The sequence below is a fragment of the Coniophora puteana genome, assembly GCF_000271625.1.
Source record: "Coniophora puteana RWD-64-598 SS2 unplaced genomic scaffold CONPUscaffold_6, whole genome shotgun sequence".
Taxonomy (NCBI): Eukaryota; Fungi; Basidiomycota; class Agaricomycetes; order Boletales; family Coniophoraceae; genus Coniophora; species Coniophora puteana.
Window position 1 is genome coordinate 2,027,779 of NW_006913058.1, and position 18,714 is coordinate 2,046,492.

General features: G+C 55.0%; 6 protein-coding genes across 6 annotated transcripts; 3 read left to right on the forward strand and 3 right to left on the reverse strand.

The window, feature by feature from the left end:
* Positions 1-2,460: 2,460 nt before the first annotated feature.
* Positions 2,461-4,704, forward strand: CONPUDRAFT_165636 (MFS general substrate transporter; the record flags this gene model as incomplete). Its single annotated transcript, XM_007770646.1, has 8 exons — positions 2,461-2,680; positions 2,777-2,812; positions 2,889-2,934; positions 3,001-3,024; positions 3,081-3,650; positions 3,704-3,949; positions 4,003-4,051; positions 4,129-4,704. The coding sequence occupies 8 exons, from the start codon at positions 2,461-2,463 to the stop codon at positions 4,546-4,548; spliced, it is 1,611 nt and encodes a 536-aa protein (XP_007768836.1). The 3' UTR covers positions 4,549-4,704.
* Positions 4,705-5,578: 874 nt separating this feature from the next.
* On the forward strand, positions 5,579-7,603 carry CONPUDRAFT_124654 (uncharacterized protein; the record flags this gene model as incomplete). The annotated part of the gene is made up of 7 exons (XM_007770647.1): positions 5,579-5,774; positions 5,838-5,873; positions 5,921-5,966; positions 6,020-6,043; positions 6,094-6,663; positions 6,722-7,016; positions 7,105-7,603. The coding sequence occupies 7 exons, from the start codon at positions 5,579-5,581 to the stop codon at positions 7,453-7,455; spliced, it is 1,518 nt and encodes a 505-aa protein (XP_007768837.1). The 3' UTR covers positions 7,456-7,603.
* Positions 7,604-10,319: 2,716 nt separating this feature from the next.
* Positions 10,320-12,725, forward strand: CONPUDRAFT_154060 (alpha beta-hydrolase; the record flags this gene model as incomplete). The annotated part of the gene is made up of 13 exons (XM_007770648.1): positions 10,320-10,504; positions 10,571-10,770; positions 10,842-10,906; positions 10,965-10,977; positions 11,037-11,064; positions 11,119-11,193; positions 11,255-11,262; positions 11,328-11,393; positions 11,447-11,516; positions 11,579-11,846; positions 11,908-12,065; positions 12,119-12,413; positions 12,483-12,725. The coding sequence occupies 13 exons, from the start codon at positions 10,320-10,322 to the stop codon at positions 12,723-12,725; spliced, it is 1,674 nt and encodes a 557-aa protein (XP_007768838.1).
* A 1,378-nt stretch (positions 12,726-14,103) lies between these two features.
* CONPUDRAFT_35450 (uncharacterized protein) lies at positions 14,104-14,271 on the reverse strand (the record flags this gene model as incomplete). Its single annotated transcript, XM_007769995.1, has 1 exon — positions 14,104-14,271. A coding segment is annotated over one exon (168 nt), but the record flags the coding sequence as incomplete, so codon positions are not given.
* Positions 14,272-15,336: 1,065 nt separating this feature from the next.
* On the reverse strand, positions 15,337-16,744 carry CONPUDRAFT_124657 (anthranilate phosphoribosyltransferase). Its single transcript, XM_007770649.1, has 3 exons — positions 16,361-16,744; positions 15,481-16,242; positions 15,337-15,416 (listed from the first exon to the last, which is right to left on the reverse strand). The coding sequence occupies exons 1-2, from the start codon at positions 16,733-16,735 to the stop codon at positions 15,511-15,513; spliced, it is 1,107 nt and encodes a 368-aa protein (XP_007768839.1). The 5' UTR covers positions 16,736-16,744; the 3' UTR covers positions 15,337-15,416; positions 15,481-15,510.
* Positions 16,745-16,948: 204 nt separating this feature from the next.
* Positions 16,949-18,434, reverse strand: CONPUDRAFT_104908 (HisG-domain-containing protein). Its single transcript, XM_007770650.1, has 7 exons — positions 18,396-18,434; positions 18,267-18,314; positions 18,172-18,207; positions 18,037-18,106; positions 17,600-17,955; positions 17,526-17,537; positions 16,949-17,455 (listed from the first exon to the last, which is right to left on the reverse strand). Exons 1-7 carry the CDS (start codon positions 18,397-18,399, stop codon positions 17,073-17,075), a joined length of 909 nt encoding a protein of 302 aa, XP_007768840.1. The 5' UTR covers positions 18,400-18,434; the 3' UTR covers positions 16,949-17,072.
* Between the last annotated feature and the right edge of the window lie 280 nt (positions 18,435-18,714).

An 18,714-nucleotide genomic window follows, 5' to 3' on the forward strand; every position in this document is an offset into this window, starting at 1 on the left:
AGAAGGGTTGAGGAAAAGGAAGAACATATAGGCCTGTAGTAGTAGTCGCCCGATTCGTCCTCAAGCTGGGCCACTGCGAGGCGCGGCTTTATTGGTGATCTGTGATCTCGATCAGCTGGGACTGCGAGAGATGGATTGAACTTAGGTTTGTCACACTGGAAATACCTGTAAGTTAGTATATATTCAGCTGTAAAGCATGCACGGAGTGGTGGGCTCGGAGGTCGTAGTTCGAAGCAGGGCCCCATTTTCACCTCCGAAATCGACGGAGTTCGAACCCTGTTTGTCGCGTTTCGACGCGTTTCCCCGGGCTCCGTTGCGTCGCGTCGAAGTCTCTGGTCGTTCACTCCTTTAGCCAACTCATTTCATCCCTCATGTCCTTCGAGCTGAACACCTTGCGTACCTCGAAGAACACCAGGAGTATCAATGGCCCCCTCTCTTCTCGTCCGAATGCGAACGAACCGCGCGCGGAGTGGACCCTCTGCCCGGGCACCGTGACAGACAGCATGCATTCGAGTTGGGGGGTCGATACGAAGGCTACAGGTCGCACAGGGATCTTCGCAAAAGTCGCGCATCGTCTCGCCGTGCCGACGTGTTCTAACGCATAAGTCGCTCACTTTGCCCTTTGCGACGGGTTCGTCGTGCTTCGGCGGCCTATCCATGTCTTCCGATGATGCACTGGCAGTGAGGTAGCGAGGTGGAGGGACATCCGCTGCGGGGAAGAACGTCTTTGAGAGACCCCTTTTTGATTTGAATGGTAGTAGGTGAGCATGAGCTTTGAACGTTCCGCGAACCAATCCCTCTTGTTGACTGTATGCGCAGTTTTTGCTTACGCCGTATGCGTCAAAGGGTTTCGCTAGCAGTTTTGCGGCTGAAGTAACTAGGCGCCCATGACGAGCTTTTTTTAAGCATGGCCTCGCGATCATATCTGGCCGTTCCGTGATACACCATTGTATACCGATCAGTGTTTTGCGTTCTCGGGGTTGTGAACCTCGCAACATCACATCGAGGCTCCCTCGAACGCGCCCCCTTTTGCCGCTGCCGTCTCCTTCTGTGACTGTTGTGTTGCGTTTGATGTGGCTGACCTGCTACTCTCATGCAGTCTCGCCAGATGAGCTTCGGGTGCTGAGCTCATGTAATCTTCAGCCAACATCGCACACGCTGTCGTCAACCCCATTTGCTCTTCGGACCGGTATGTATTGGTACGAAGTCACCCTCAAGTCCGAGACGGAGAAGTACAGCGTAACGACCTTGGATGGCCATACCTGTGTGTCTTTCGCAGTCCGACAATGACATCGTTTCTTTCCAAAGAATCTCCTTCACGTGTCTCGGCTGCAGACACACTTCGTCCGGAGCATGTCTTTGACTCCATACACGTCTTAACACACTCTGCATAGGGTCCCTTTTGAACTCATCGCTGCACTCTCATTGGTGGGATAACTGTTCACCCTCTCAGTACAACCAACGGAGGCGCGAAGATATCTCACGCGACTGTATTTTCTCGGCGGTGCAGACCCGACGCAGCAGCTGGTTCCGTAAAACCTTCGTGCCTTGCATCTCGTTGCAGGCAATAGAACCTCTTCTTCGACCCCCCATTCAATGATCGTGCGCAGCCACAGGCACGAAACGAGCATACCGCACCGTTCGTCCGCGGCTCTGATCTTGTAGATCTCGAGATTAATTACTTCCTCCAACTTTACCGCCGGCCGATGCGCTCCGACTGTTGAAACGTGGTAAAGCCTATCAGTGCATCTGTACACTCACAAGCCTTCTTATCCACCTTTAGCCACCAGGTGTGCCGCTCCCTGCGAGCGAGGATACGTCACGTTTAGACACTCGCTGTTCTAGACGATCCATGGCAGCCTTCGATGAGATAAAGGGAACACACCACTTCAGCGCGCATCAGCAGAGACCACAGCCCCATTAACCCCGAACGACGGTCATATCTGTTCACATGTGTCCGGTCCGTCAACTCTTGCAGTCATTTTGGCCATTCGACATTAGCCGACGAACTACTCATTGGCTCTTCCTCCTCCGCAGCGTGGCGAGGGTCGTAATATCCAGGATGCTTCTGCGGTACTCCTGCTTGCGGCAAGGGCGAAGGTGTCAATGAACGGTGCCGTATCCCTGTTTCCATTCCCGCAGCGGGGATACCTGCACGTAGCGTGACCACAAGATTGCTCTGTGGTGGGCAAGCCCACGCCTGCGGGCTTCCTTTGTGCTGGGGCTGAACGACGGATAAATATAAAACGCGCAGAGAAAGGGACGGGGCGTTCTGCACTCGCTCAGTAAGTATAGCCCAGTCCAGGAAAATTCTTAGGAGCTCAGCTCAGCAGACTCGTCCGTCCTCCTTTCCCCCTCCGTATTCCCACCGCGACGTCTTCAGCTACGGCTACGTCTCATTCTCCGTCTTCATCTGCGCTTGCGCTTGCGCCCGCCGCGAGTGCTCCTACTCCGCTCGCGATGGCGACTACATCCCCTACCGGAACGCTGGTCGAGGGCTCCGAGACCAGCACGGCGGCCCCAGTCTCTCCGGTATCCGAAACGTCGGTCATGACACTGCCTGGGCCCAAGACGGACATGTGGATCGTTCCCATACCGAAGCGCTTGCAGTACGACCCCGAAAAGCCCTTTTACTTTGGCTTGTTCTTGAACGTGTTCTTCGGTGTCGCTAGCACGCTAGGTATGTCTTCGTCATGTACTATACGACAGACTTGAATTGTTGGCTGATCATGACGGTTGGTTGGTTGGTCGGTTGCTTGCGTGTGCTTTGTTGCAGTCGTCGCGAATCTGTACTATTGCCAGCCGTTGTTGAGTGCGTAAAGCGGTGTTTCTCGGCCGAGGCCCTGTGCACTGTTCTTATCTCGTTGTGTGATTGGCTTGTTTGATAGTCGAGATATCCCACTCGTTTCATGTGACGTATGATGAAGTGTCGAGGTACGTGCATATTTACGTCGTGTTCTCACAGAGCTGGACGGTGGTACTTATTGGCTTTAACGATAGGATACCGACGCTGGTTCAGGCCGGGTGAGCAGCTCAGCATCATGCGGCACCGTCTTCTGACGCAGACTCGTCTGATGCAGCTACGGCATTGGTCTTCTGCTCATCTCGCCGCTCGGCGACATGGTCCGCCGGCGGCAGCTCATCCTCGGGCTCATCGTCCTCTCCGCCGTGCTGAGCATCCCGCTCGCCGTGACGTCGAGCCTGCGCGTCTTCGAGGTCATCTCCTTCCTCATGGGCATGGCGACCGTCTCGCCGCAGATCATGATCCCGCTCGCGGCGGACCTCGCCCCGCCCTCGCGGCGCGCGTCCGCCATCTCGATCGTCATCTCCGGCTTCCTGCTCGGCATCCTCACCGCGCGCGTGCTCGCGGGCATCGTCGGGAACTACACGTCCTGGCGGATCGTGTACTGGATGTCCGCGGGCGTGCAGGGCTTCGTGGTGCTCGCCATGTACTGTGTGCTGCCGGACTATCCGGTGAAGAACAAGGGGCTGTCGTATTTTGGGATGTACAGGAGCATGGCGAAGTTTGTGGTCACGGAGCCGGTGGTGCCGCAGATTATGCTGATCAATTTTGCGGCGAGCGCGTGTTATACGAACTTTTGGGTGACGTTGACGTTCTTGCTGGGCGGGGCGCCGTACTTTTACTCGACGTGCGCAGCTCATTATTCTATCTCTCGAAGTGCTATGCTGATGCGCGTTTTAGCATCATCATCGGACTCTTCGGTCTGCTGGGTGCTCTCGGTGTCGTCGTCGTGCCTTTCATGGGCCGGCTGATCGACAGGATCGTGCCCTGGTATGCGACACTGATCTCGACGATATTCCTGCTGGTCTTCCAGGCTGTGCAGACGGGCGCTGGTGGGATCAGCATCGCGGCTGTCATTATCGCGTGCTTTGGGCTGGACGTGTTTCGCCAGACGCAGCAGATATCACTCGCCACGAGGATGTTTTCGTGCGTGTTCCCTGATGGCGGTGCTTGCCCACTTTAGACTGATAGTCCAACAGTGTGAACGAGAACGCCCGTGCACGGTTGAACGCACTTCTCATTCTATCGGTAAGCCTTGCAACTCTAGCAAACACAAGTCCTTATCCTTACCTCATGTCCCTCTGTCCTTTACAAATCTATAATAGGTCTTCCTAGGCCAAATCATGGGCACCGCCGCCGGCACCGAGGTCTTCGTCGGCTACGGCTGGCGCGCGGACTCGCTGCTGAGCATGGGCTGGTACGTGTGGCAGTTCCTGATCCTCGTCATGCGCGGACCGCACACGCCATCATGCCGGTGGTTCGGCTACGAGGGCGGCTTCCGGTTCCGGCGCGATCCCATGCTCGATTCGAGTCGCCGGCTCGAGGAGGCGGAGGGGGAGTTGTCGGGGACGTCGACGCATGCGGAGGAGAAGGCGGAGGAGAAGGTGGAAGAGAAAGGGACGTCGGCGGAGGGGCGCGGATCGGAGGAGACGGCGAAGGCCAAGGTGGAGGAGGAGAAGGTCGAGAAGGAAGGATTGGACGCTGTCGAAGAGCCCAAGGCTCTCCCAAAAGAAACTCAAGCCTGAGCGAAGGCTGAGGTTCACGTTTGTCGCTCTGGAAGCGGACAGATTATATGAGACAGACTCTGTTTCACGAACACCAACTTCATAGATGAGATCTTTATGTAAGATCTCTATGTATCCATGCGTTTCATCTACTTTCTACACAACCATAGACTCAATAGACTTATGACATGTCAACTAAACATGTGGTGTTTCCGTGACGCTGAGCGCTGATGACGGGAGCCGAGGTCCGCACTGCCCGGAGACACTACAGCGATATGCTATGGCGAAGAAATCACAACGAACACGCGTAATGACGACTGCGTGACTGTCGCTGGAAGGGGTAGCTTTGTAATTCATCACTAAGCCATAACTTCTAGCGAATATGTTGGATGAAGAAACGGACGGAAACACCTAACGCCATTTGCTACCTCGACCCGCTGATATTTGTAAAGCAGAGGCGCACTTTTCGCGAGTACGTCATTCGGGCACCTGCTGTACCTCGTGATGGAAACACCAGGATGAAATTAAGTCTCGGCGATTGTGTTAGTGTCCAGATATCCGAGAGGCTTAGAGCAGCCTCTTGAGTGGTAGCGAACGTTTTACAGAAAAAGCTCACTGGGCTGCCATTGGCCAGCGAGTCATCCAATTAGTGGCAGTCACGAATGCAAGCTTCCAGCTCGATAAAACGCGGACTCCGGAGAGGTAATGGAGCACAATACAAACCACTCCACAGAAAAGAGTAAATTACCATGTTGTCGCGAGAACGCGTCTTTTTTGACAGAGACTTGACAGGGGTCTGGTATCAGGACAGGGGCTTCGCCAGAAAAAGAAACTGTGTACGCAAATAGTGTTATGTAAGACGCATATGGCTTGGTCAAAAGGTGCCGAGGCGGGCACGGAATGTTGCATCCGCCCGCAACGATTTCGCAAAATCTGTATAGACGGACATATAAATATGGTACTCCGTCATCCTTGTCTAACTCCCTTTCCTCCTGTTCAGACGCTCTAGCATTCCGGCTCAATGGCCTCGCCCGCGGAGACCATCGTCGAGATGCCAACAGCGACTGCTTCAAGGGAGGACAAGACAGACACGCCGCCCGCTGGCCAGGACCATGATGATGCGGAGAAGTATCCGACGAGGGACTTCGGGCTCATCCCAATTCCACCGCGGCTGCGCTATCATCCGGACAAGCCATTTCACTTTGGCTTGCTCATGAACATGTCTTTTGGGTTTGCGAGCACCTTTAGTGAGTCTGCTCATCTGCTCGACTACATCCATGTCAGAGCTCATCGACGCCTCTTGATTTCAGTTGTCGCGAATTTGTACTATTGCCAGCCTCTGCTGAGTGCGTCGCTTGTCTCTCGGTTTGATGTTGTCGCTGACATGTTGCAGTTGAGTTCTCCAAGTCGTTTGGTGTCACGTACGAACAGGTTTCACGGTGCGTCTCAGAATCCTATTACCTCGTCAACGTATATCTCATGATTCCGTTAGAATCCCAACACTCGTCCAGGCAGGGTTCGTTCATTCACCGCTCCCCGAGTGTCCAATCACTAAACCTCCTCTAGCTACGCCATCGGTCTCGTCCTCATCTCCCCGCTCGGCGACCTTGTCCGCCGACGCGGCCTGATCCTCCTCTGTGTCCTCGTCTCCACATGCCTCACCATCGGCTGCGCCATCACCGCCTCCCTCCAAGTCTTTGAGGCCCTATCCTTCCTTATCGGTGTGGTCACCGTCGTCCCCCAAATCCTCATGCCCCTTGCTGCGGACCTCGCCCCGCCCGAACGCCGCGCCTCCGCGCTCGCCGTCGTCCTCTCGGGGCTCATGCTCGGCATCCTCATCGCGCGCGTGCTCGCCGGCGTCATCGGCAACTTCACATCGTGGCGCGTCGTGTACTACACGTCCATTGGCGTGCAGGGCCTCGTCTTCGGCGGCGCGTATCTGATTCTCCCGGACTACCCCGCGAAGAATGCGGGCATGTCCTATTTTGGGATTTTGTACACGATGGGTAGATATGCTGTTACCGAGCCGCTGCTCATCCAGGCTGCGCTCATCAACATTGCGTCGAGTTCGATTTTTACGGCGTTTTGGGTTACGCTGACGTTTTTGCTGGGCGGGGACCCGTATAACTACTCCACGTGCGCTTTTGCCTCCCCTTCCCCACATTCCCCATGCTTACCACGAACCGCGCTACAGCCTCGTCATCGGTCTCTTTGGCCTCGTCGGCATGCTCGGTGTCATGGTCGGGCCCCTCATGGGCCGGCTCATTGATCGCCTCGTGCCGTGGTACAGCGCGCTCGTGGCGACCTGCATGCTGCTCGTCTTCACCATGGTGCAGACCGTCGGCGGCGGGATCAACATTGCCGCCGTCATCATCGCGTGCTTTGGGCTCGACGTGTTTCGCCAGACGCAGCAGGTCTCGCTCTCCACGGCTGTATTTGGCATCTCGGCGGCGGCGAGGTCGCGGTTGAACGCGGTGTTGATTCTCTCGGTGCGTCCCTTCTTCTTCTTTTTTCTGGTTTCCTTCTGGTTTCTCCTCTCTTGTGTATTCTGTAACCTGACAAGAACCGGTGCTACAGATCTTCATCGGGCAGGTGATGGGCACCTCTGTCGGCACACTCGTGTTCACAAAGTACGGCTGGCGGCCCATGGCGGGCATGCTCATGGCCCTCTGCGGCGCGCAGCTCTTCTTCCTGCTCCTCCGCGGGCCACACGTGCCTAGACACGTGTGGGTCGGATACCGGGGTGGGCTCGAGGCGCGCAAGAGCGTTGTCGAGGCGCGACGGCGCGAGCAGGAGGCGGACGGGGGGTCCGCGCAGGAGGGGGACTTGGAGGCTGTGGCGCAGTCGCGGGGCGAGAAGGCTGCTGTGGAGGATCAGGAGAAGGGACAGAGTACGCGCGTCGAGGAGAGGACCGTGGAGCGCCAATGAGTGCAAGTTTATGTTTACTAAAAGGACAAGGCAAGGACTGTCCACCATCTAGAAGATAGATTTGATCATGCATTTACGAGGATACGCCTGCATTTACGATATCCGGACGAGATACTACGATACCATATTAATACACTCTTGCCTTCGAACCGAGCTGAAGTGGGTGAAATCAAGAACTTGTTGGAACATCCTACATAACACTCAAGTCACCTGGGCGCTATCTTCGACGACTCTGTGTATCTACAGCTAGTTTTATACCTCGCTATCAGTATCTTGTACAATAGGTAGTGTATAATGAACTCACCCAGCCTGCGAATCTAAGTAGATCCAAAAGCTCGGGAAGCGAGATAAGCTAGCATGAACAAGTGAACACGACCATGAGAGCAAGGGTTCACAAGTTTGAGCTCTGTTGCCTTTGGGATATGACTTCGTGGTGGTCTGCAATCTAGATGCTCATTGGGTTAAGTGGTGTGTGAGTACTAGCATTATATGGAAATGACGCTGCGGTCCAATCAAAACCGAGAGCGAGCAATGCTAGCGAATGACGAGTTGGGTGGTCGAAAGGCTTCGGCTCTTTCCGAGCCTGTCGTTTGTCGGTCATCCTCGGTCATCGATCATCGATCATCGACCATCGACCATCTCAGTTCAACAACTCTTTGTATCATCATCAACAGTTTTGGGAACTCTGCAGTAAGTCATATCCCCAGCACCTTCTCGAGTGGGATGCGATTCGACGGCGTCGACTGTAATTGCATTCATACTGTTAGTATTGCTTGGAATCCATCCTGAATACGAGATGCTTTACCTACGATGCAGCACCGTTGGTGAGCTGCGACAAGTTACCTCCGCTTCCCTGCTGTGATGTAGCAAGTATGTAGCACGCACACGAAATTTACGCTGTCCGCTTTTAGACAAAGCCTTCTCGGCGACTTCGGGAATACGGCGTCATATCCAATCAGCCAAAGTTGCGTACTCGCTCTTCCTCCCGTTCCTTCGATCAAATAGTTCCTCCTGCCCTGCAGGTTTTTTGCGGTTGTCAGACTTACTGCCGCACCTGCGATGGGTGGAAAACGAACTTTTCTGGCGAATCAAAGCGAACGGGGCTCAACAAGCTAAGGGAACCAAACAGCCAAGCTTGCTCAGGCTACGGGCTTATAGCCGTATCATCTTGTCTCATATCTCATGTTCTGTGCCACCCATGTGTGTCCCTGGCTCCGGGTTTAGTTTTCAGGCATGTTAAGAGACAATGGCCGCCCAAGCTGCATATAGATATCTCGTCTCCGGAAATTAGGCTCCTTTGACGCTCAAGAAGCACGACAGTGTGATTCAGGACATTTGACGGGTTCCTGGCCGCGCCATTGTATGACACAGAAGGTATGACATGCCTTCTGGCGTCCCGTGCCCCCCTTCTCCACACCACCTTAGATCCGCCCTCGCTCTTCTTACATCCCGCTTGACAGGTGGAGCCATCCCGACATACATAGATCCAGAGAGCGACTCAGCTCCACGATCTACACCCATTCAAGTCCTGCTGTCCATGGTTGCATCTCGCCATGTTAGACACTCACGCATCTTACTTTGACACTACCTTCGACGACTTTGTGTATCTATAGCCATGTGTTATACCTCGTTATCAGTATCTTGTACAGTAGAAAGTATAATGAACTCACCCACCCTACGTATCTGAGTAGCTCTGAAAGCTCGGGAAGCGAGATAAGTTAGCTTGAACAAGCGAATACGACCATAAGAGCAAGGGGGTTCGTCTTTGCGTTCTGTTGCCTTTGGAACATGGCTTCGCGGTGGTCGACAATATCAATCTATATTCTCGTTGGTCTAGTGGTGTGAGAGTAGCATTATATGGGAAATGCCGCTGCGGTCCAATCAAATCCAGAGCGAGAAATAACGAATGATTCCTCCGGGAGATAGTGGGTCGCGCGTTGGTCGTGTAAGCCTACTGTAAGCCTGGGGCTCGCACACTTATTAATATTCAGGGGCGGTCAAAAAGGCTTCAACTCTTCAAGTTTCCGAGCGTCTCCTTGGTCGGTCATCCCAGTTCAACAACTATTTGTATGATCATTAACAGTTTTGGACCGCAAGGTGAGGTTCTCGGATGGTTGGGAGAGACGTGACATCAATATCAATCATAAAGAACCACAGCTAACTGCTAATCGGTGCTTGAACAGCGTTCTTTTACCACACACAGGACTCCGTCAGGCAGAAGCCTCGAGGTCTAAATGACCTCTTTTTACACTGTCCACTATTAGACAAGGCGTTCTCGGAGGCTTCGGGAGTGCGGCGTCATATCCAATCAGTCAATTGTGTACTCGCTCTTCCTCTCGTTCCTTCGATCAAACGGTTCCTCCTGCCCTGCGGGTCTTTGCGGTTGTCGGACTCACTGTCGGACTCGCTGTGCGTGGAAAACGAAGTTTTCTGGCGAAGCACAGCGAATGGGACTCAATAAGCCAAGCCTGCTAAGGCTACAGACTTATACCCGTCTCATATCTCATGTTATGTGCCATCTATGCGTGTATCCGGCTCCAGGTTTATTTTTTTTAGCCATCTTTGGAGACAATGGCCCCACTCAAACTGCTAAATATTGTCTCCTCTCCGGAGATAAAGTTCTTCGTGAAGCTCAAGAAGCACGACAGCGTGATTCAGGACATTTGACGGGTTCCTGCCCGCATCATACACAGTGTATGACATGGAAGGTATGACATAGCTCGCGGGACTGGTCGGCTGTAGCGCTTTAAAGTCGCGCGAGTACACGCAGTCCGTATTAAACCAGCTCGCCAAATGTTTCTCATCGATACCACCGCTCTCTTCCTGTGTACCCTCTACAGTACCAGCGCACACTCGGATCCGCGATGATCCTCCATCTTGCACTCAGCGTCTTGTCAATCGTGATTGGTGCCTCTCTGGTTGCTGCAACGCCTACCCCCGTCGTTGTAAACCGGGCAAGCCCAACAGTCCAGCTCGATAATGCGACTGTGACAGGTGTCGCTGGGCAAACCACGAACTCGTGGCTTGGAATCCCTTTCGCCCAACCTCCGTACGTGTTCCGGGCTATTTCGCATTACCAGCACAAGTTTGCTGATAATATTGATTTCGAGTATAGTGTTGGCTCACTGCGCTTCCAGCTCCCGCAGCCCCTCCCAAGTTACAATGCAAGCTTCTCAGCGACCGCTTACGGCCCTTCATGCCCGCAGCAGGCCATCTCGGTCCCTCTCCCGTCTGTGTTGCCAGCGGAGGCGGTCTCAGTTATTGATAACTTGACCAATTGGATTTCCGGGTTGACCACACCTAGCTCGGAGGATTGTGAGTCTGCCTTCTAGTGTCGCTGTTGGCCTCATGCTGGGAAAATGGATGCTAACTGGCCACTCGGAAAGGCTTGACCATCAACATCTGCGCACCGGCCCATGCAACGCCAGACTCGAAGCTACCCGTCCTTGCGGTACGTGGCATGCCAGCGGTGTCGCTATTTACCGCCCTTTACGATGCTATTTTCTCAGTGGATCTACGGAGGTATGTCCTAGGCGAATTCTTGCCGAGTCTTATGGTTGATGATCTAAATGGTGTCACAGGTGGCTTCGAGATCGGCAGTTCGGACACGTAAGATTGTCCTGTCTTTCGTCACCTGTGCATGGCTGAGCATCGTCGAGCCAGATACTCCGGAACGACGATTGTGGACAGGGCAGTTGAGCTGGACGTGCCTGCTATCTACGTCAGCATGAATTATCGGTGAGAACAGAAGCCATTCCTGATCTGTATCAACCTGTTGGCTGACTGAGCCTCCAATCAGCGTCACGGGTGGGTATGCATGATCTCAAGCCAATGGATGTGTAGCTAATGTGGTACTTTCTCACCATTATTAGCATTCGGCTTCCTGGCAAGTAAAGAGGTTCAGGATGCCGGTGTTGGAAATCTTGGACTGCAGGATCGTGGGTAGACTTTAGTCTCTATCTTTGATATGGAACACTGGACAGGTTTGCAGAGCGCCTGGCGCTGAAATGGATCCAGCAATACATCAGCAACTTCGGCGGGGACCCGACCAAGGTAACAATGTACGTACCCTTATATGTTATCAAGTTGCAACATACCGCGGTTTATGCAACCGTCTATGTAGCTGGGGGGAATCCGCGGGTGCCATCTCTGTCTCCCTCCAGATGCTCACGAATGGCGGAAACACCGAGGGCCTCTTCCGCGCAGCGTTTATGCAATCCGGCTCGCCGATCCCCGTTGGTGACATCACGCACGGACAGCCATACTACGACTTCTTGGTGAATGAGACAGGGTGCGCCAGCTCGGACGACACGCTCGAGTGCTTGCGAGGCGTAGAGTATGAGACGCTGATGGATGCAATCAATCAAACGCCGAATATTTTCGACTATCAGGTGTGTAAGCGGACGCTTTGAAATAATGACGACGAGTTGAGCTAACTTGGTGTGTGCAAAGTCGCTGATATTGGCGTGGCTTCCACGGGCGGATGGGGTGTTCCTCACTGACGACCCGCAGCAGCTCGTGCTGCAAGGGTCCGTTGCAGATATACCATTCGTCACTGGCGACTGTGATGACGAGGGCACATTGTTTTCTCTCTCTACTTTAAACATTACGTACGTAGCTGGCGCTTTCAGCCTCAACAAATATTCACCGTGTGCTCTTCTAGAAACAGCGACGACTCTGGCCTATATTCCTGGCTCAAGACGTACTGGTTGCCCAACGCCACCGAGTCACAGATCGAAGCGGCTATGGCGCTCTATCCGCCTGATCCCGCTGACGGCTCGCCATTCAACACCTCAGACCTGTACGCGCTTACCCCGGAATATAAGCGCATCGCCGCATTCCAGGGCGACGCAATTTTCCAGGGTCCGCGTCGGTTCTTCTTGGAGCACCAGTCGAGCAAGCAGTCTACGTGGGCGTTCCTGAGCAAGCGGTTCAAGTCGGTTCCTGTGCTTGGATCTGTAAGTCGTTATTTCCACCTACGCGAGGCCTGGAGAGCTTAAGTACTGAGAGCCACATGATTTTGACAGTTCCACGGCACGGACACTGTCAACGTCTACAATGGCGGTGACATGGCAGACTACCTCGTCCGCTTCGCGACGAACCTCGACCCGAATGGTGACACGGGCATCGAGTGGCCGCAGTACACGGTTAACTCGCCCAACTTGCTCACGTTCCTTGATGGGCTCGTACCGCTGGAGATTACGCAGGACACTTACCGTGTTGAGGCAATGGAGGGTATTACGAATTTGACGCTGGAGTATCCGATTTGAAGCGGGATTTATCGTCAGAAACGTATTTATCGTCTGGATTTGTTTATTAGTAATATGGATTCAATCGTGAATGAGATAGTCACCGAGGTTTAAAACACTACTGACGGTAAGCGACACGTCAACATGCACCACTGTATCATGACCTATGCTTACAATGATTGTAAAGGATGAGCCTCTCATCAGCGTATCGGGTTGGTGTACTCGGAATACACCCAGTGACCATGCTAAGTTAATTCGGTTTCCTCGTTAGCCAGGAAGTGAAAGTTGCAGGTGTTGCAAATCTGGGATTGCAATCATGTGGGTACATTTTGTTGGAATTATGTTCGGATCTCGCTCGCATCATGACGTGTCGTACGTTATCTTATTATATCCGAGATTTTTGTAGTATATAGATCTTGTCGTAGCTAGTCGAATCTTCACGCGATTGCCCTTCGGGCACCCTCTTCTTGTCCGGGACAAACGCGCTGTGCGTCGTCGCGAGCCCGTGCGACCTCGAATTTCTACGCATTTCAGCCTCTTGTTGGGCCCCAAATCTGTTTTTGAGAGACTTAGTTGGTGTATAGATGTTGGTGCTGAAATTATGGATACATAAGTACATCAGCGACCTCGGTGGAGGTCCGACAAATGTGGCTACCTGCGTACCTCCGTCCTTGCCTTCGTCGTTCACGGTACACTGTTACCCATTGACCGCTGACCAGCTGGGGCCGTTACTCCGGCGCCATCTACGTCGCCCTCCACCATGACATGTTCACAAGCGGAGGAGACACCGAAGGCCTCATCCGCGCTGCGTTCATGCAGTCCGGCTCACCAGTCGCCGTTGGTGACATTACGACTTTTTGGTCGACCAGACTGGATGCGTCAGCTCGAACGATACACTCGAGTGTCTCGTAGGCGTTGACCACGAGGCGCTGATGGATGCGATCAACGAGACGCCAAATATCTTGAACTACCAGTTAAATCAGCGACGAATAGGTTCTCAAAAAGGAGATAAACTAACCTTGACCACTCTTGCCAATTGTAGTCTCTGATATACGTGGATGACGGGGTGGTCGTCACTGACGATCCTCAGCGGCTTGTATCGCAAGGATCCGTCGCAGATGCGTCGTCTATTACCAGCGACTGCGCCGACGAGGGTACATTGTGCTCCCTCTTCACTTTGACCATACCGCAAGCAATCGTTGCACCGTTACGATTTTCTGAAAGGCTGAAAGGACAAGGCAAGGACCGTCCACCATCTAGAAGATAGATCTGATCATGCATTTACGAGGATACGCTTGCATTTACGATATCCCGACGAGATACTACGATACCATATTAATACACTCTTGGCTTTGAATCACGTTGGAGGTGATGGAGCAGTCGCTGGAACATCTTACATCACGCCAGGAACAAGCCTGTACCTCACCCTCTCCGCATACCTATCCCACTCATCCCCAAAGTTCTTTCTCAAAAACGCGTCCTCGACCTTGACCCTCGTCGTCGTCACCCACGCACAACCAAGAACCGTCAACGTCCACGCGATCACAACACCCGCCCGCACGCCCACCAGCCACCTCCCCACACCCGCACCCTCATCCACATCTACATTCAAACCCAAGTCCCCACTCATCAACTTAAACGCATCTCCCCGCAGCCACCCCCCAGGCGCGCCCAACACGAGCCCGAGCCCGAGCATCTCGAGCATCATAAAGCCGTAGCTCGGGTGTCGGGCCCACGCATAGGGCCCGCTCGTGACGAGCGCGTGGTTCGGGAGGAGCCCGATGTTGAATGTGAAGTGGCGGCCGAGGGTGCGGAAGCACCATAATCTGCCGAGGCTGCCGAGTGCGGTGAGGAGGGTGCCTGCGATGAAGGGGACGGGTGGCCAGGCGCTGCTGCCGCTGGGGCCTGGAGGAGTGGTGGTGGTGGTGGTGGTGGTGGTGGTAGATCTGAGGATGAGCGGGGTGTATGCGAAGGTGGGGAAGGTGTGTGCGATTGCAAGCGCGGTTTCTGCGAGCAAGGGGAGGGCGAGGGCGGTCTTTGGGGGAGAAAATATGGTTCAGTATCACGAGTCCACGACCGTCGTGATGAACGGCGGGACAGTACACTTACGTTCGCGAGGGGAATAATCAAGCGAACCGCCAGGTCATCGAACTTTGGCTTCTCAAAGCTGCTTGTCTTGATCTCCTGCTTCGTTGTCGTCGAAGGGTTCGGGTTCGTCGCCGAGAGATGGAACGCCGTGAACGCCGTAAGGTGCAGCCCGACTCTGAGCCACGACATAACGAGTGCGATGATGAGGATTTTACCTCCCAGGTGAGCTGAGCATCGCTGCGGGCGACACACATATAAGTACCCACCGACCCACCATATGTGTGGCGGTCATACTGCACCACCATTCCTGTGGTTGTGTGGATGCAGCCACTAGCGCGTCCGCTTCCACCCTCGGCTCTTGAACGCCATCTCACGTCGGGCGACACCCACCACGCGTAGATGGGTGGCCGATCCGCAGAGAGAGCAGGATGCTGCAGAGCCGTGAAAACCGGGGTCCTCATAGATCCGCCAGAAAGATAACGCAGGAGGCGCGTATTAGCAAACTCTCTCAAACTTGACCGGCGTGGAAGAATCGGGCAGACGGAATGTCCAAGGGTGCTGCATTGGATACCCCAAGTATTCTTACAGTCCACGACTTTACCGTCGGTGTACCCTACAATATACCTGCACAGGTCCAGTCAGATCAGTTTGAACGCCAACCATTACGAATCAGATATGATTTACGCACCGCTAAATAACCCCCAGCAAATGAACCGTCCTACATGTCTCCCTTCGCAAGCGCGGCCGCGATCTCCTGCTTAAACGCCATGAGCGCATCCCACGCCTTCCCACTCGTGATACTGTCCCTCGCCTTCGCGACCCCGTCCTTGTAATCGTTCGCAACGCCCGCAACAACCAACAGCGCCGCCGCATTCATCAGCACAAAATCGAGCACAGGCGTCAGCTCCTCCGGGATATCGCTCCCGCTCGTCAACAGCCTCCTAAACGTCTCCGCATTCTCCTCCGGCCCACCGCCGCTCACCGCGCTCAGCGGATGCGCCGGCAGCCCAAAGTGGCTCGGATGCACAGTGCCGGCGTGGATCGACCCGTCCTCCCTGAGCTCCCACACCCACGACGTGCCCGCGCAGCTGATCTCGTCCAGCCCCTCCGTGCCGCTCACCACCAGCGCGCGCTGCACGCCGCCCGCTCTCAGCGACTGCGCGAACGTGTACCCGAGCTCCTTGTCCGCGACCCCGAGCACCATCCCGCGCGGGCGCGCGGGGTTGATGAGCGGGCCGAGGACGTTGAAGAGCGTGCGGAAGGGGAGCTGTTTGCGGACGGGCGCGAGGAGCGCGAGCGCGGGGTGGTAGTGCGGGGCCAGGATGAATGCGAATGGGACGCGCGAGATGGGGAGCGCGGTGCCGGCCTTTGGAGGGGCGGGGTACAGGCAGCCGAGGCGCTCGAGGAGGTCGGCGGAGCCGGACGCGGAGGTGGAGGCGCGGCTGCCGTGCTGTTATGGTGCCAGCATACAGGACGATGCGATGATCGCGGGGACATATCGCGATGTGTAGGATAGACGTGAAATTATGAGCTCGGAAAGACAGAAAGACCAGATCCTCAGAGCGCACCTTGACAACCCTCGCGCCCGCACCCGCAGCAACAACACTCGCCGTCGTGCTCACATTAAACGTATCGTACCCGTCCCCGCCCGTACCCACAATATCCACGATAAAATCCTCCCCGCTGCCCTCGATCGCCGCCTTGAGCGCCCGCTCGCGCAGGACCTCGGCGGCGGCGGCGAGCGACTCGGGGCGGCGCTCGACACGGTGGACGTGGAGCGCGGTGAGGAAGGCGCCGACCTGCGCGGGCGGGACGAGCTCGGGCGTGAAGATGTGCGCGAGCGCGGCTTTCAGGTCGTCCGGGGTGAAGTACTCGGGTGTTTTGACGAGGCGCTCGAGGAGCTGTTTAAAAGTTGCTGGTGTTGGGATTTGTGCGTCTGCCATGGCTTATGGAGGTGTACAGGCTAAGAAGGGAAGAGATCTGAAGAAAACGGAGGGTGATGGACGTTGATGGTGACCTGGGCAATGGAGGTGAGGGTGTGAGTCATGTTGCGCAAAGATCAGGTCGCTATAAACCAGCTTTGTGTACAAAAGCCTGAGCCTGTGATATGTCTGATACGTGGTGATCGCAGGCGTCCAACTTGCCAATAAAACAGGGGCGTTGATGCTAGACGCCGGATCAGTTGACGACGCCCACGCTCGCCGCATTGCATTATACAGCAGACTCCGTAAGTCCAAAGCGCACCGCGCCTCTATGATATAAGCGTAGTCACAAGCTACACTACACTCTACAGTTATCCAAATTGAAAATGAGGATATCCTCCGCCCCGATCCTAACGAGCTCGTCCATCACCCGCGCCACCTCCTTCTTGATCACCATGCTCTTCACCGCGACCCAGTTGGGCTCCTCCAGCGGGCTCACCGTTGGCGCCTTGCGCCCGGGCGCGATCTGCCGCGCCTCGGGCAGGCGGTCCCGGTTGATGTTGTACTCGCACACGACGTATTTGCCCGCCGCGACGACGCCCGCGATGCGCGACGAGATCAGCGAGATCAGCGCGGTGTGTTCGGCGTGTTTGGGGGTGGAGGAGCGGATGAGGACGGCCTCGGTCTCGAGGATGGTTTCGATGGCGTGCAGGCCTGCCGCGCGCATTGTGTCCCCGGATTCTGTGCGCATAGCGTAGGTGAGCATCGGGCGGTGTGGAGTGATGGGGAGAGAGAGAGAGATGGGGCGTACCGACGAGATCGACTGTACAAAAAGGACACCGCGTTAGCGCATATACCTAGCACCCAAGCATCCAAAAGACGCACCAATCCCATCCGCAAGCCCGAGCGAACACGCAGCCTCGACGCTCCCCCCAACATACTGTATCCGCGTTTTGCTCTCCCCAACCAAGCCCATGCTCGCGTCGATCTTGTCAAAGTAAGCGCCAGCGAGGACCTCGAAGCTCGTGACGACGCGCTTGCCCGCCAGGTCGTTGACGCTCTTGATGGGCCCCGCCTCGGGGGCCTGTACCTGCAGCTTGCACCTGCCGAACCCGAGGCGCTGCACCTCCGCGACGCGGTCCTCTATCGCAGCCTCGAGAATGACGTCGTGCCCCGTTATGCCGAGGTCGACGTTGCCGTTGCCGACGAAGGAGGGGATGTCGGATGCGGGGAGAAAGACGCTGTGATGGTGCAAAAACAAGAGTCAGAAGGAAACGTTGTCGAGCGCATATATGCGTCTATGGCAGAGAGAGAGCGCATACAGAGCCAGCGGGTGGTTCATGGCGAGCGCGACATCGAGCCTGTTGTGTCGTCGGAATTGTATGTCCGCGCCTGTTGTTCGACCCCTTTAGCATCCCCTCGATCTACCGCCTCTGAGCATTGAAGGGATAACGCACCAGCGAGCAGCTCCATGCACTTCTCGTGCAGTCTTCCTGACATGAACACATCGATCAGTCTCCTCCACTTGCATTCTTGAGAACAGGTTGTTAACCTTTCTTCGGGATCGCAAAGAGCAGCCGTCCGTTAAGTGCATCTGCGTCTGCCAGTACCGGTGCCAACAACAATGTAGTGCGCAACTGATCAATGCAACGCATCAGCGGGATCTCTGCAGACTGCTCACTCATTTTGAATGCTCAGAGGGCGTTCAGGTATTAACTGCGGGTCTGAGCTTTTGTGAGGTGGTATATCAAGGGAGGAGAAGTGGGCGGCCGTCGTTGGATTTTTGGGTGATCGAGTCAACGAGGTTGTGATCCCGAAAATGGCGGATATACAGTTCGGCCGAGGTCTCCACGTGCGCCGGATCTGTTCGGAGGATCGGGTAAACTGTTCCGGCTGTTGCGACCGTCTTGAGTTTGTTGCAGCCAAATATTGCTAATTTTAAAAAGCAGTTATCAAACGAAGTTGAGGAATCTACAGAAGTAGGGCAATATATAGTTGAA